At 45.8% G+C, this 15,722-nt stretch overlaps 1 protein-coding gene across 5 annotated transcripts in view; it reads right to left on the reverse strand.

Moving 5' to 3' along the window:
* The window catches only part of MICAL2 (microtubule associated monooxygenase, calponin and LIM domain containing 2), a 213,615-nt gene that overhangs the window by 45,252 nt on the left and 152,641 nt on the right, over window positions 1-15,722 (reverse strand). For all 5 annotated transcript variants that reach the window (XM_074372378.1, XM_074372380.1, XM_074372377.1 and 2 more), the window contains 3 exons: window positions 14,347-14,421; window positions 9,653-9,807; window positions 6,782-8,129 (listed from right to left, as the gene is read on the reverse strand). In XM_074372378.1, coding sequence (XP_074228479.1) covers window positions 6,782-8,129; window positions 9,653-9,807; window positions 14,347-14,421 — 1,578 coding nt within the window. The remainder of the gene's footprint in view (window positions 1-6,781; window positions 8,130-9,652; window positions 9,808-14,346; window positions 14,422-15,722) is intronic.

The following is a 15,722-nucleotide window of genomic DNA, read 5'->3' on the forward strand; positions in this document are numbered from 1 at the left end:
TGTAATCAATATAAAAATATTAATGAGATATTTTATATTATTTCCTTTATACAAGGTCTTCAGAATCTGGTGCGTATTTTACACTTACAGCACATCTTGGCTTAGATAATAAAATTTTAATGTTTAAAGTGAAATATAATTCTATCTAAAGAAAAAAAAATTTATACTGCTTCAGTTTTAAAATTCAAATTCGTTAACATTAAATAAAATTAAAAATTCAGTTCCTCACTCACACTAGCTACGTCTCAAGTGTGAAATAGTGCCTACCATATTGGAAGCACAGTTCTAGAAGGTACTATACAACAGTAACTTCATGACCTCAGAGTAGGGAAAGATTTCATAAACAGAATGCAAAAATCAACAATAAGGGAAAATATTGATAACTTTGATTTCATTAGAATAAGTGCTTCTGCTTATCAAAAACATCTTTAGAGAGTGAAATAGTGAGCCCAAGTGTGGGAGAAGATACTGTCTTCTCCTGTCTGATGGTGTCTACTAAAGAAAACCATAGATACCTGAGCCCACGACCTAACAGTTCCACTCTCGGAAGGTACTGACAGATTCTCTCTTCCACAAAACTCTAGCCAAGCTCCCTGAACCCTCTTCTTGGCTGGACCTCAACCTTGGCCCGTAACAACCAGAGTTTCAACACAAACAGTTTAGCCCACTCACCTTATCCTGCATTGAAAGCCTTAAACACTAGCAGTTTCTAACAGCTCAAGGCCACATCCCTCAGATGAGGAGGACCCAGTCCCCCTCAAGTACCTGCCTGAGAAAACTCAAGACTGATGAATTTACTGTTGGTTTTAGCCAACACCTGTCTATTCCCTCCTGACCACCCTTTCTTGGAGCCTTTACTAAAAAAGACCTGCAATCATCAATCTTTCCTCTGTCCTTTTGAGATGTGTATGTATCTCCTGCCACTCTGGAGTGTTCTTCCCAAGGAACTGGAAGGCCAGTCCTTTCAAATGCAATCTTCAGGATGGACAAGGCCTCTGTCTCCCAGTCTCCAAGGGAGGATGGAAGCCTAACCTCCACCACCGCCCAGTAGCAGACCCAGCTGGCCTGATCATCATTTACATGGGCCCACCCTGTGGAACCTTTCACTCCCTTGATTCTGCTGAGGCCCCCATTCAGCCCTCTCCCTACTCCCTCATTCTTCCTGTCGAACATCCAGCCACCTCTGTCAAAATCAAAGCTGAGTCCGGTTCGTGCTGAACCCTCTTCCTTACTGTAACAATTACTCATTAAACTCTGTCCTTACCACTTTAACTAGTATCCAGCTTTGTTTATCTTTGACAGTACTCAACAGAAAAGATATGTATAAGGTGCTGAAAGCAGCGTTCTTCACAATAAAAACAACTGAAAACAACCTAAGTGCCCAGCATCAGACTGCACAAATGAAGAGCGGCATATTCATACAAGGGAATAAACCGCAGTGGTGGAAAAGAGGAAACCACTGCTACGCGTATCAACCTGTCTTCCCTCCCCCCACCACCCCCTGCATAATTTTAATGAAATAAGCCGGGCACAAAAGAGCATATACTTGGATTAGTTTTGTATTGTGGGAGCCATGAACACCATGTTGCAGCTTACAATAGCCCCCACTGATTATCTCACAGTTGTGTAGGTCAGAAGTTCAGGCCTGGCTCCACCGGTTCCCCTGCTCAGCATCTCACAAAGCTGCAGGCAAGGAGTCCACGGGGCTGGGGTCTCCTCTGTAGCTAAGGGCTCTCTTCCTGCTCATTCAGGCTGTTGGCAGGATTCAGTTCTAGTGGTTGTAGGACATGGGTTCCATTTTCTTGCTGGCTGTCAGCTGCTTGTAGCTCCTAGGGGCCTCCTGTCCATAAGCCCTCTCACAACATGACACTTTACTCCTTCAAGGCCAGCAGGATCAAGTCTTTCTCATGTTTTGAATTTTTGACTTCAGAAAGAGCCCAGTCCTTGTTAAGGGCTCACCCGATTAGGTGAGGCCTACCCAGAATAATCTCCCTTTTGATGAACTCAAACTCAATTGGTTTGGAACTTAATTACATTTGCAAAATCCCATAACCTAAGTACAGAAGTGAACGCCGTCATCTTCACATTCCCACTGACACTCGAGAGGACGGGATTACACAGGGCAAGTGTGTGGACAGCCTGGGGCCCTTTTAGAATTTTACTGACCACAGGCTGAATGATTAAATTTCTATAAAGTCAAAACACTGTGAAAGTAATCGAAGATGAAAGAAATCAGATGGTAAGTACTTTTGTTGGGTGGCATTATATTTAGGAAGAAGCAGAAGGGAGGCTTCTGAGTGCTGGTGAAATGTTCCATTTCTTGATCTCCAAGGCGATTACACAAATGTGCCCCTTGCAAAAATCCATCAGTTGCATACTTAATATTTCTGTATGTATTTTATACTGCACTAAATATTTTACACAAAAATAAAAAAGAGATGTTCTCAAGGTGTCTGGTTTAATTATATACAGGAATAATAATTAGCATTAAAACTGTATGTATAAAATTGGCGCTAGTAAGTGCTTGAAATCAGTTGATGCCCCTAAGTAACTTAAAGACTGAGGGATCTATGTTTACTATTTACCTGGCAAGATGTGTTATAAAAATAAGAAAAGTTAAATTTCAGCTGGCTCTTATTCAAGTGATTATAAATTGGAGGTATTTCCACTTGATCAAGCTTTGAAAGTTTCTCACTTTCCATGTCAGTACTGTTTTCTCCCTCTATGGCATGGAAGTGTGTATCTGGCAAGTTAAACGTGACATGAGCAGTGTAGAGTGTGTGTGTGTTGGGGGGGGGGGGGTTGGCTTGCCAAGAGCAAGGAAATAAAAGCAAACTAATGCATCTGATCTGAGAGGATAGGTAAAATCTGTACATTCTTAGGAAACTAACATAAGAACATCTGAGGAACACAAATCTCTTCTATGTGAAGGGGCCAGGCACTATTTCCAGAGCTGGTCAGCCTTAACCTAACTCTACTCTCTGCACTCCAATTCTGTTCTGAGCCAAGGAAGTCACACCATTTCCTAATGAATATAAATGAATGCAGCTCTTCATGATAAATAAATCAGGAAAACACATTTATCCCAACTTATTCTAATCAGCACATACAGAAGCCATATAAATGTGATATAAGTGAACTAAAGGTTAATCTTACCTACAAATTTGATGCAAAAATCTTAAATAAAATATTAGCAAACAGAAGAGTATATTAAAACAATAAGGCATCATGACCAAATGGTATTTATTTTAGCAATATACGGATGGTTCAGTATCAGTGAATCTATTACATAATTCATAACATTAATTAAACTATGCAGAAAAAAATCATACAATAATCTCAAAAGGTGCTGAAATGACATTTAATAAAATTCAACATCCACTTATGATTAAAAATACTTTTAATAAAATAGGACTACATAGCTATTAGCTATTTTCTTAAAATGACTAAATACATCTGGGTCAACCCAGAAGCCAGCACCATACTTTGATGGGAAAACATTCTTATTAATGAGATACATTCTTATTAAAGTTAAGAATATAATAAGGAAACCATTATCGCTACTTTAATGTTGTCCTGGAGATTATGGAAACCAAAGAAACTAGGAAACAAAATAAGTTAAAGGTACACAACTTAAAAACAAGAGGTAAAATTATCATTATTTGCAGATGTTATGACTACATATTGGGGTAGGACCCAAGAGAAACCATTGAAAAACTTTCACAAGCAAAGAGAATTCAGTAAAAATAGATGGTGCAAAACTGCTATACGAGATCAATAAATTCCATATATACAAACAATAGCAGGAAGATAAAATGGAAAATATCTTATTTATAATAGCAACAAAAATGAACATACCCAATAAAAAATATATAAGATCTATATGATTTCAAGTTTAGAATATTCTAGAGGGTCACAAAAAAGGATACGAGCAAATGGATAGGCAACTCATATCATAAAGTAGTAGATTCTTAACCAGTTAGTTAATCCCATAAAAGTACTCATAGGATTTTTTTGGTACATAGACAAGCTAATGCTAAGGCCATGTGGAATATCAAACAAGCAAGAAGAGCCAGGAAAATTTTGAAAAAAAGATCAATAATGAAATACTCTTTCTACTAAATGGTAAAATATAAAAATTTTAAAATATATAAATATACAAAGGAAATAATGGTACTGACACATAACAGACAACTCAATAGAACATAGTAGATGGTATGGAAATCAGTCCAAGTACAGGAATTTTACATATAATAAACATGTCATCTCACGTAAGAGAGGAAAAAAAGATGTGCTATTCACTAAATTATTTTAGGATAACCAAGGAGACATCTGAAAAAAAAAAGATTGGACCCATAGCTTACATTTTATATTAGGATAATCTCGATGTAAATATATAAAAGTAAGAAAATCTAAAACAAACAAGACTAAAAGAAACTATAAGAAAACATTCTATAAACTTAGAAAAAGTTCCTTCTGAATTATTATATGAAGCCCAGAAGCCATAAAATGAAAAATTGCTACAACCACCATATAAAATTAAAATTTTATATGACAAAAATCACTATAAACAAAGTTAAACACAAATAAGAAGCCGGAAAAAGTATTTGTAATTTATACCAAAAGAAACGAGCTAAGTCTCCCTTTCAATAGAATCCCTCCATATCTTTAAGAAAAATATGAACAACCCAATGGAAAACTAAAGACAGAAACAATAGATCACAGAAAAGGAAATACAAATGACTTTAGTATATGAAAAGATGCTCAATCACCTACCAGGCTGGTAAAGATTTTTAAAAAAAGTTGGATAACACACTGGTTAGCGCAGGTAAAAGGGCGCCCTCTCATACGTTGCTGCCGGGAGTATGAACCAGAACCACTTTGACAGAGGACGATTTGGCAATATCTATCAAAATTCCCAATTCACATATCCTCCGTTCTTGAATTTCCACCTCTAGGAATTTATCCTACAGGTTAAATTCACACATATGCCAAATGGTCCAAGTTCCTCATTATCATAGCACTGTTTGCAATAGCAAAAGATTTGAAATACTTAAATTTCCCATCATAGGGGACTGGCTACAAGAAGTATGGTACATCTACACAATGGAATACCATGTAGCTATGAAATTAAGGAGAAAGTTCTGTATGTACTGATACACAATAATCTCCAAAATAAAATCAAAAGTTAAAAAAGTGCATTCAATACGCTAGCATGCTATTATTTGTGCAAAAAAGAAAATATATAATATGTAAATTTGATTATATATTCATAAATTTTGTCTGGAAGTATGCTCGAGAACCTGATGATAATATCTGTCATCGGGGATAGGACTGGATGCTCAGGGACAGGAAAGGGAGATAGGGCTATTTATTTTGTGCCTTTTGTACCCTTTTATTTTGAGCCATGTGAATGTATTATCTATGAAAAAAATGCACAACACAAAGTTTATGATGTAATAAAAAGGGTGGACTTCAGCCTGCCCATGCTTATCTTGAATTGGCTGAAAATAAAGTCTCTTGTTAATCTATATAGCTTTATGATTAAAGCACCAAAAGGGAGAAATAATTGTTTTGCTTGAAAACTGAAAGCTCCAAAATTAAATTTAAATTTTAAAAAAGTTTTTAACAATGAATAAAAACAAAGTTCTCAGCAATAGGGATGGTAGAATCAGTTTGTTTAAAGCAATCAAACAAATATCAACGACAAAAAAAGAAATCATGTAAGTGTTTTCTCTAAGGATATGTCCCAATGCTTTGGCAAAGAAGAGAATGGGGTGAGAGATTACACATTACTTTCAAAAAAATCTCCTTACTGTTGAATTATTCTGATTTGTTGATATATTAATTTTATAATTTGAAAAATTATAATCAGATTTAAACATAAAAGCCTAAGTCCCATTGGTAGCCAAATACACATAAATGTGTTAAAGCTAGTGATGAAAAAAAAAAGTTTAAAAGAGGCACCATTTTTTTTTTTGACTAGTAAAATAGCAAAATTTAAGATATATAATATACAACGCAGGTGACAGCATGATGAAAAAGGTGCTCTCATCATTAGCTGTGGGATATAAACTGGTGCCTTTCCCTTGTTTCAACTGAAATTTGTAACATGCTGTTGTAAGAAATAACATAGAGAGATCCTATGTAATCTTAACCCATGCAATTCTCTTTTAAAGCACAAGTTGTCAGTGTTAGTTAAAAGAATCTTTCAAAAATTCACATTTTTCAATCAGGAATCCCATTTCTTGGAACCTATGCTAAAAAATATAATTCAAAGGAAAGAAAAAGCTATGTGCATAAAAATGTTCATTCAATACCATACATAAAATATAAATATATTCATATATAATGTATATATCAATAAGTTAAACCATAAGAAAATAGTTCATTAAATAATAACATATCCACTAGATAGAATATACTATAGCCGTTAAATCACATTTATGTAGACTATAAGGTAAGTGGCTTAATACCTATGATATAATGTTGCTTTAAAAAGATATAAAATTTTATATATAACTTAGTGAAAAATAATCATATGGACAATGAATGGGAAAGTGGTGTAATTACAGTTGATTCTGTGTCTCTTTCAAAACTTTCTATAACATAGTTCCAAATTTAACTTTTTCAGATTTTTTTCAAATTCAAGTTTTCCTACTTTTGTCAGAATTCAATTTGAGAAGCAAAACAAGGTGAAAGAGGCCTGCTTGTTAACCCAACAAGGGTAACTAGTTGCCCGGTTTGAACAGTAGACTTTTGTTAGGAAAGAGCCACTTACTTGCACCTTTCTCCGGAGAAGGAGCATGGAGCCTCTGCCCCAGGCAGGCGCTGCTGACGGGCGGCACCAGCTTCTCCAGGGCCTGGGCACTGCCCACGGGCAGCACCTTCCCCTTGGGGCTGCCAAAGAGGTCTTGGAGGTCCTTTCTTGGTCTGTATACTTGGGGGAAACTCTCAAAAGATTTGTCTTTCAGTCTGAGGGAGGAGAAGAGTGAGGTTTTTTTCTTGGGAACCCTGGAAGCATCTGGGAAGGTCTCTTGCAAGCTCACTTTCTCCAGGAGTGTGGGGACATCTTCCATCTTGCTGTAGGATGGGGACACAAACGCAGGAAACATCTTGGATGGCCGGTTGGGCAAACTGTGGGTGCGGAGGGCAGGGTCATGAGGGCCCGGGTCCGAGGGCTGGGCAGCCCTGGTAGGGGGGGCGCCTAGGGAGAAGAAGGCTGAGGCCCTGCTTGCCTTGTCTTTCTTGGGGGACTGCTGGTCCCTGTCTTTACTGGAGCTGCTTTTCCAAAGGCTGAACGAGCGAGTGCCATGGGGTGGGCTGGTGGGCAAAGCCTTTAACTCTGACTTGGCCCAGACCTTCCTCCCACCATCGGAGCTGGGGAGGAGCGGCTCCAGAGACCTTCGGATGGCGTTTGCTATGAGCCTCAGTGGGGACTTGGGCGGGGCCACACTTCGCTCCCCTGGAGCCCGTTCGGCTGGGGTCCCCATCTTTTCCTGAGCCTCTCTCTGGGCTGGCAGGGTCTCTCCCACTGTCCGAGGGAGTAGCAAGGGGCGGACTGGTTTCAGCGCACGGCCTCCTCTACCATTCTCAGCGCTTTGCTGGGAAAGTCGTGCCCCGGCTTCCAGGTGCAAGCTCTCAGGGTTGGAGTCATTCCAATCCAGGAGGCTGGTCTTCTGCTCCTGAGTGAGGACCAGCTTCTTTAAGCCCGACTTCTTCCCCTCTGCCAGCTCTGACCCACTCTCCTCTCCCCTCCTGAGTCTGGTACTCCTTTCTCCTGGGTCCTCTCCAGCCCTGGGAGACAGCTCTTGGTCTGGCAAGCAGCTGTCCTTCCCTCCCATGGGGTATGGACCTCTGTGGATGCTTCTGGAACCCCCGAAAGGGGCCCCTCCCTCCTGACACTCATCAGAAGCCATCTCTGCAGGGTCGGGTGGCCTGGGGCTGGCAAGGCTGTCTCCACCAGGTGTCACCAGGCAGTACTCTGCCCTCTCCAGCACGTGGTCATGAGGCAAATATAGGGGGATTTCCTTGGGTACTCCTTGGGCCCTGGCTCGCCTCAGAAAGATTGGGGTGGAAGGACTGAAATGATCCCTCGAGACCTGCGAGGGGGAGTTGTAAACTGTCACCTGGAGGGGATGGACAAAAAGTAGGAGTGATTTAGAAATTCCTAGCATTTACTTACCTGAGGAAGACACATCTCAGTCCACAGCCCCCTCCATTCCTCTCTCCAGATCTAGACAAAAGGAATTCTACCTGGGATGATTTCAGAGGATCACTCTTCATTCTAAGTGGCTGCCTTGGAATGGGCTGGAGTTGGCCCAGAGCCCCCATATCAGCACTGATCAAAGGCTTTCCTGGGTGGGAGGCCAGAAGGGAAGGCAAAGTCACTGACAAGTTCCTGGGCCAGTGAGGGTAGGGCTGGTCTGGCCCCTGTGGGTGGCCAGGCTCATAGGGAAGGACAAATACCCTGTGCCTGGCTTGGCCATGGTCCCTACTAATGGGCACATCCCACCCATAGGCATGTTCCTCCAACAACGAAGAAACCAGGGCTTCTTCCTTGGAGACCATTAAGGTAAAGAGAAACAGCTACTCTTCCGGCTTGGAGCTGTGGTGGCAGGATAGCCTTCAGGATCTTCGATGACCCTTCTAAACCTGACTATGCCTCACATTTTGCACTGAATGAGTGGCCATTTCTAGCATGCAGGAGCTTGGTCCTTGGCAAAGAAAGAACATAGCAGACTCTAGAAGGATGAACTGTGCCCTGTCAGGAGCTCTGGTCATGGGACAGGAGCTTCACAAGAGCATGGACGTTTTTGTCTCGGGTGTTCTGCTTCCCAGAGCCTAGAACAGGGCCAGGCAGGTAGCAGAGGTGCAATCTTTCACACTGAAGGAGAGTCCAGCCCTGCCTAGACTCACAGCGATGCCATTTTCTGTTCAAGGGGGATGTTGCTTCCAAGGTTCTCAGCTGCTACCAAAGGCACCCTCAGTTCTGGGCCCGCCATCCTTCAGCTGCAGCTCCTCAGTGCCCTCCGTGGGGTCCTTGAGGGCAGAGTGTTAAGTCCTGGTGCCTCTGCCTCCCACAGTCCAGCCCAGATTCCATGCCCCTAAAGTCTGCTGAGTGAGTGAGTGAGTGGCTGGCTGAGAAGGAGCAGGGTGCACCTTCAGGAAAGGGCCAAGTGCATTTGTGCCATTTTTTTAGATTCCACGTACAAGTGATATCATATGGTATGGTTACCAGGGGGGAAGGGGGAAAGTATAAATTGGAAGTTTGAGATTTGCAGATACGAACCACTATATATAAAATAGGTAAACAGCAAGGTCCACTGTAGAGCACAGGGAATTATATTCAATACCTTTTAATAGCCTGTAATGAAAAGGAACACGAAAAGGAATATACATATCTATAACTGAATCACTATGCTGTGCACCAGAAATTAACATATTATAAATCGATTATACTTCAATAAAAAAAATTTTTTTTAGACGAAAAGGACAAGTAAAGAAGGGTGGACTCTTGGCAGAGCATCTCTCTGGCCTGGCTTGACCCTTGCGGTGACTAAGGGTGCTAGGAATCCAGAGTTCAGTGTGGAAGTGGGAGGAGCACAGGCAGCCCACCTTCCTAGCACCTGTGCGGCCCCCAGGCACTTACCTGAGGCGGGGAGGTCCGATCCAGGCCTTTCCCCAGGACACCAGCTGAGGAAGAAGATGGTGGGGAAGGCGAAGAAGACGAGGAAGGAGAAAGAGAAGGAGAAGCTTCCTTTGAGGGCAACATGGTTCTCTTGTTGTTTACTGTTGTTGTCAAATCTGCCAGGGAAAGAACACATTCTCCATTACAGAGTTATGATTTCCTTATTTCATCATGAAAAGAGGAGGTGATGCTCCTGTACACAGAGTCAGAGGGAGGAAGATGCCAGAGATGGACTCAGAGGTCCCGGAGCCCACAGCTTGGGATTTGGAAGGAGAGATGTGGGAGTGTCAGGCTCCCATGGGGGAAGGAAGGAAAGTCCAAGAGCCACTATGTCTCATGCTCACGTGCGAATGTTCCCAAAAGGTGGAGCAGGGCTCTCTGGGGTGTTTCTTAGAAACAGACAGCTACCTCTAACATTTGCCCTAAAGGCATGGGGTCAGGGCTGGGGCTACGTTAAATCACCCAGTCAGTAAACCACCTGAGGCCCCTGCCCACCCCACGCCTGACCACTCCCACAGGCCAGGCAGCCACTGCCAGGGAAACAGGCTCTTCCTTCTCACACGTGCACCAAGGGGTTCTCAGACGAGACGTTAGTTTGAGATTATACGAGAACACAAGGGAGGGAGACTATAATGAGTATCAATTCATTTGAAGCACATGTAGTGGGGTCTGTGCCAACCTCCCATCAGTCAGGGAACAAGTAAGATGCAGGGATGTACTCAGACTGACAGGAGACAGGAGTGCGGCCGGGGCCAGAGGACGAGCCTCATTCTGAACTGTGGGGGCTGAAATCAATTAGCCCAGTTACAGTGGAATTCTGGCAGCTGTCACCTGTAAGATCAATCTCACTCCCTCTCTCTCGGGAGTGCACACATGCACACACATAGCCCCTAGTCACTGCAAACCTAAACTCTCAAGCATTTTGTCTCCCTTTTGGACTATGCCCATAATCGGTCCTCAGAGGGATTCAGAAGATGCCATGCTCAAGTCCAGATCTGCCCACTCAGTGTCATGCCCTCAGCCCAGCCAGCGCTCCTGTGAGCCGTTTCCCGGAGACTTCCCAGGGCCACTGTCTCTAACTCCCTAATACAGTCAGACTCCCTGCTCCTGGCTTCTCAGCTGATCTTTTTCCATTTCCCTCCAAGGTGTCCAGCCTTCAGATTTCAGTTTGCTTCTTAGCATTATCCTCCGGCCCGTTTCCCCAAAGCTTTGGCCGAGAGGCTCCTCCTCTGGGACCCACCGAGGCCAGGCCAGACCCAAGCATCACCCCAAGGGTTCCTTCTAGACCCACTTGCACAGGGGAACCATGCAGGGGGATTGTCAGTACTCCGTCCTGCTTTCCTCATACACAGATGTACGCGTGTCTGAGCACACATCCTGTCCTGGGCTCTGAGAAGCTGGCCACTTCCCCGAGGGAAGCCAGCCCCCCAGAACGCTTTGGGGGGAAGGTAACTCAGGGGAACAGATCTGAGGGTGGTGGCAGGAAGCAGCTGCCAGGAGCTGACACGGGGGAGGTGGCTGGCCGGCCTGCCATCACCCAAACCCCCATCTCAGCCCACAGGGAGATGGTTCGAGCCTAAAAAGGCAAAAGTTGTGAGTCAGTTGTTGCCTTGCTTCCTGCCTTCGGCTTGCCAAATTCCTGCCAGATTCCTTCTCCTCCTCTTCCTCGCCCCCTCGTTCTCCTCTCTCTGCCACCTCCTGAGTCAAACTCCTGAACTTGCCTCAAGGTCCCCTCAGCTCAACAGACTGCCTTTTTGTTCCCCCGAGGAGCCATCCGGGAACATTCTGGCACAAAGCCAGGACACCTTGGGAAGCAAGCTGACCAGAAAGCCTTGGGGTTCCCAAGGTCATGACCTGGGAGCTGCCCCCTCTCTTCTCTGTCTCATCCCCACCTCACCCCAGCTAGTGGGGTCTCTACCCATGTTCCTCACACCCTGTCTTTAGGAGAAAACTTGGGAAGGGCTTAGGGGGGTGGGGGAAATAAAATACCTGCCACTCAAGCTGCTGCCTGGGAGGAGAAGGTGGGGCCAGAGCCCAGCAGAGGGGATGGGAAATCTCACCCACCTTTGGGTTCCCTCAGAGGACGGTGGAGGGGATCCTGGACCCCCACCCCCTTTACACCCACACCAGCTGCCCAGCACCATGCAAGTTCTGTAGCCCCTCAGTTTCCTCATCTGAGCAATGGGAAGCCTAGTGCTCCTTCACAGGGAAGCTGAAGAAATAAAATGGGATAAAGAGAGGTGCCCAGTGCAAAACACAGAGTAAATGGCAAGTGCTAGCTAAATATTAATTCCATCCCCTTCCCTCCCCACCACGTACACAAGGCACTGCTGAGCCACGGACCTGTTCCAGAAGGGGCTGCACATCCACCATGGCTAGGATTTCTCTAACTTGGGGTCCCAGGAGCTTCTTTCTCATTCACCAACTCAAGTCCTTCTCTGCCAGCCCTTTCTTATTTTCCTGGAAACCTCGGCATGCTCCTGCCAGAGCTGCCCTGCCCTCTGCAGTCCTGGGTGCCTCTCGCCCTTCCAGTCCCATCATGCAAAGGGGGTTGATGAGCAGACCAAGGCCTGGATTACAGCTCCTCCCACAGCCCCCTGGGTCACCTGCCTCTTCTCTGGGCCCTCCACAATGGAGACCTTTCTGCTTGATCCCAGAGGTCATCCTGGTGAGTATGGTCAGCTGGGGGAGGGTGTTAAGCAGCCGCCTCCATCTTCCTGCCTGGGGCCGGGGCCAGAGCCAGCTGAAACGGGGCAGTGAAGGGATGGAGGAGTTGGTAACCCAAAATCTGCTCTCTCCTACAGGACCAACCTCACCTATTGGGGTTCCTTTTTGGGCAAAACAAAGATGATTGAAATGATGGCTCTGGGGATTTTCACAAAGACTGATTGCTGGGTGCAGCTTCCCAGAATTTGGAGCTTAGGCAATGCTCAAATCCTCCCAAAGTCTTGGAGTGCCCTCTAGGGGCGGCAGCTGCTCAGGCTGAACCCACAAGTGGCATTTGTTCCTGCGCTCAGGCCAATCTGCTTGTTCCCTGGTTCTTTGGTAAGTTCGTTCATTGTTTGTTTGTTTGTTTGTTCATTCGTTCGTTCGTTCGTTCGTTCGTTCATTCATTCGGCAAGTAAGGACTGGGTGTCTTCTCTGTTCCAGGCCCATGCTAGGCACTAAATCCATAGAAATGATTCCAATTCAAGGCCTACCCTCAAACCAGCCTTTTTATAGACTTGAGAACCAACACCTGATACTCCCCGGATAACTAAAGACGCAGCTGAAGTCCTCAGACCCACCCCAGAAACCATGCTGCTGGTTAGCAGTCCCCTCTCTCCTGTGCCTCCTTCAGCATCCCCCACCCTGCTGGGAGGGTCCCCCACCAGATTCCCTGCTCTCACTGCAGACTGGCAACTTCTTGAGGGTGAGGCTGGGCCCCTCACACTGGTGGTACTCAGTAAAGTCAGCTGGAAGCATTAGATGGACTCTGCACCCACAGGGACCAACACAGAAGCAGAATTCCTGTGACCGGGACGGGTGAGGTAGGAGAGTAAATGAGGTGACCTATGGAAAGAGCCCGGCCCAGGCCTTCCATAAACGTTGTCTCCTCCCCTTGCCCTTACCGCCTGGGACTGCAAGATGGTTCAAGAGTCATTTTAGGTTGTCCCAGGGGCTGTGGCCTGACCAGGTGTGCAGCCCTGGCCCGCTTGCTGAGGTGCCCGTGTCCCAGCCTGGCCCCAGTGAGAGGGCCTGCAGGTCTACCAGTTGCTGGGAGAATGACTCACTGGCCAGGAGTCAGCGGTGACTCAAAAGGAAGGAGTCAGCTAAACTAGCACACTGTCCCAACTCCAGTGTTTCTTTTTTTAGAAACTTTTGTCTAACCCAAGGATTTCCTGGGTCCACCTCTCTTACAGCAAAGTCTGGAGAGGGAGTGTGAGGCAGGAGGAGGTGGAAGGCAGCAATGGACTTGGAATCAAGCGACAACTCCCTGCTCCTCTCTCAGGATGGAAGAGGGAACCCCTGCTCTGTAACTGGGGCAGCCCCAGGAAGGTGCCAGGCCTGGGATGCTGAGCAGCTGTGCATGTGGTCACTGCACTATCTGGTGGGAACTGGCTGCCTTGGCACCCACTGCAGGCCCTGGTCCACTCGCCTGCTCTTCCCTGGGATGTGGGACAACAGCCTGCTTAGAAAAAGGAACAGGGCAGTGTGTATTTGTGCGTTTGTGTGTGTGTGTGTGTACATGCGTGTGTGTGCTTGGGTTCCTTCATTGCTTTGCTCGCTACTGCAAAGGTTAAGCTGATGCCCCCAGCCCAATTCAGTATACTCAGTCAAAATAAAGCCTCTGGGCCTGTTTTCTCATCTGTGTTTCAAGCAGCTTGGAGCTGATGATTGCTAAGGTCCCTTTCAAGTGCAATTGTAGTGCTAAGGCTCCATGACTCCAGAGTGGGCAGCTGAGGGGGAAGGGAAGGTAGTAAATCCCTTGGAAATTCCTTCCTCCAGTCAGCAGCAGAAAGAGTCAAGCTTACATTTCTTTCCTTGCCCCTCACATCCAGGAGGCCAGCTCAGAGAGGACATGTGAGGAGTGAGAACAGCTGCCCCTGAGAATTAATCAGACAACTCTGCCCACCCCTGCCCGCAGCCCCACCCCCAAGGAGCTCATGACTCACTCGACTGGAATTTTCTCCTCCAGCTTTGGCATCTGCTGGGAGTTGGAGACTGGAAGCTGTTGGCTCGCTTCAGAGCTGTGGTGGAAAAAAGAAAATGGCAGGGGAGTCTCTTAACTGGGTAGAATAAGCAGGGAGTTTTCTGTGGCCCATTGAGCAAAAGTTAACAGACTAATGGTCATAATTGACTGAGCCCCTTCCTTTCCTCAGACCGCACCTCCCTGTCTTCATAACACACACTTTCAACTTTTCATTCATTCATTCATTAAATTTTTATTGAGGGTCGATGGGTATAGCTCAGTGGTAGAGTGTGTGCTTAGCATGCACGAGGTCCTGGGTTCAATCCCCAGTGCCACCACTAAAAATCAGTTAATAGCTAAATAAACCTAATTACCTCCCCCCACCAAAATTTACTGAGACCCTGCTATGAGACAGGTATTGCCTTCTTTCAGCAAATATCTCAAACAATGAGGCATCATTCTAACTCATCCATCATTCACAAGCATCTGTGCATATATGTCTATACACATATATGTATACATGGATATGCATATATAACATGTTTGCTTTTAGCAGAGCAGTTCTTCAAGGCTGAAGTCTCACATCAATGTCCCACATGTATCGTAGATAAACCAGAGCTGCTCTCATTGAAGCCTGGAAGCTGCAGAAAGCTCCACCCTCTCTCCCCATTACCCCAAGAGCCCTGAAAATCCTTTGGGAACCAGTTTTAACTGAACCCCTGGACCATCCATTGCCACCACCCTGCCTTTTGGCCTAGTTCTACTGGAAACACATCTACAGGATGTTGTGGGCTGCGTTCTGGAAGACCTTCCACCCAGCTGGGCCTTGAGAATCAGCTGACGGGAACGAACATCATGGGCAGAAGAAATGGGTCTTGGCCGTCTGGGGCATGAGAGGGCCAGTGGGATGCAAAGGTACCCCTTCCCACACTGGGCCCTCACAGTTGGCCTCAGGCCTTTGTGATGGTGGTTCCATCATGCTGGAGAGAAGGATGGGGCTGAGGCACACCTGAATGGCTCACATAGGTGGGAACAGGAGGCATGGAAGGAGAGAGGGCCCACAAGGCTGATGTGAGCGTGGGAGAGTGGGGGGGAGGGAAGGTTTGAATGCAGGCCTCTCTGAATCCGAGGCCCAGCCACACCTCCCCTTGGCTGCCCCATAGGAAATCCTAGAGTCCCCACCCTTCCAGCACTCAGAGCTGGGCGTCAGCTCCTACCAGCCAGGCTATGGAGCGCAGGTATCAACCACTACCCGAAGGCTTCCCTTCTTTAGGACAAGATCTCTAAATTCCTTAGGTCCTTGGCTCCCCTCCCTACCTCACACATTTGGAGAACTTTGAGCCTGCTCCTGCTGGTGGG

The sequence above is a fragment of the Camelus bactrianus genome, chromosome 10, assembly GCF_048773025.1.
Source record: "Camelus bactrianus isolate YW-2024 breed Bactrian camel chromosome 10, ASM4877302v1, whole genome shotgun sequence".
NCBI classification, from domain to species: domain Eukaryota; kingdom Metazoa; phylum Chordata; class Mammalia; order Artiodactyla; family Camelidae; genus Camelus; species Camelus bactrianus.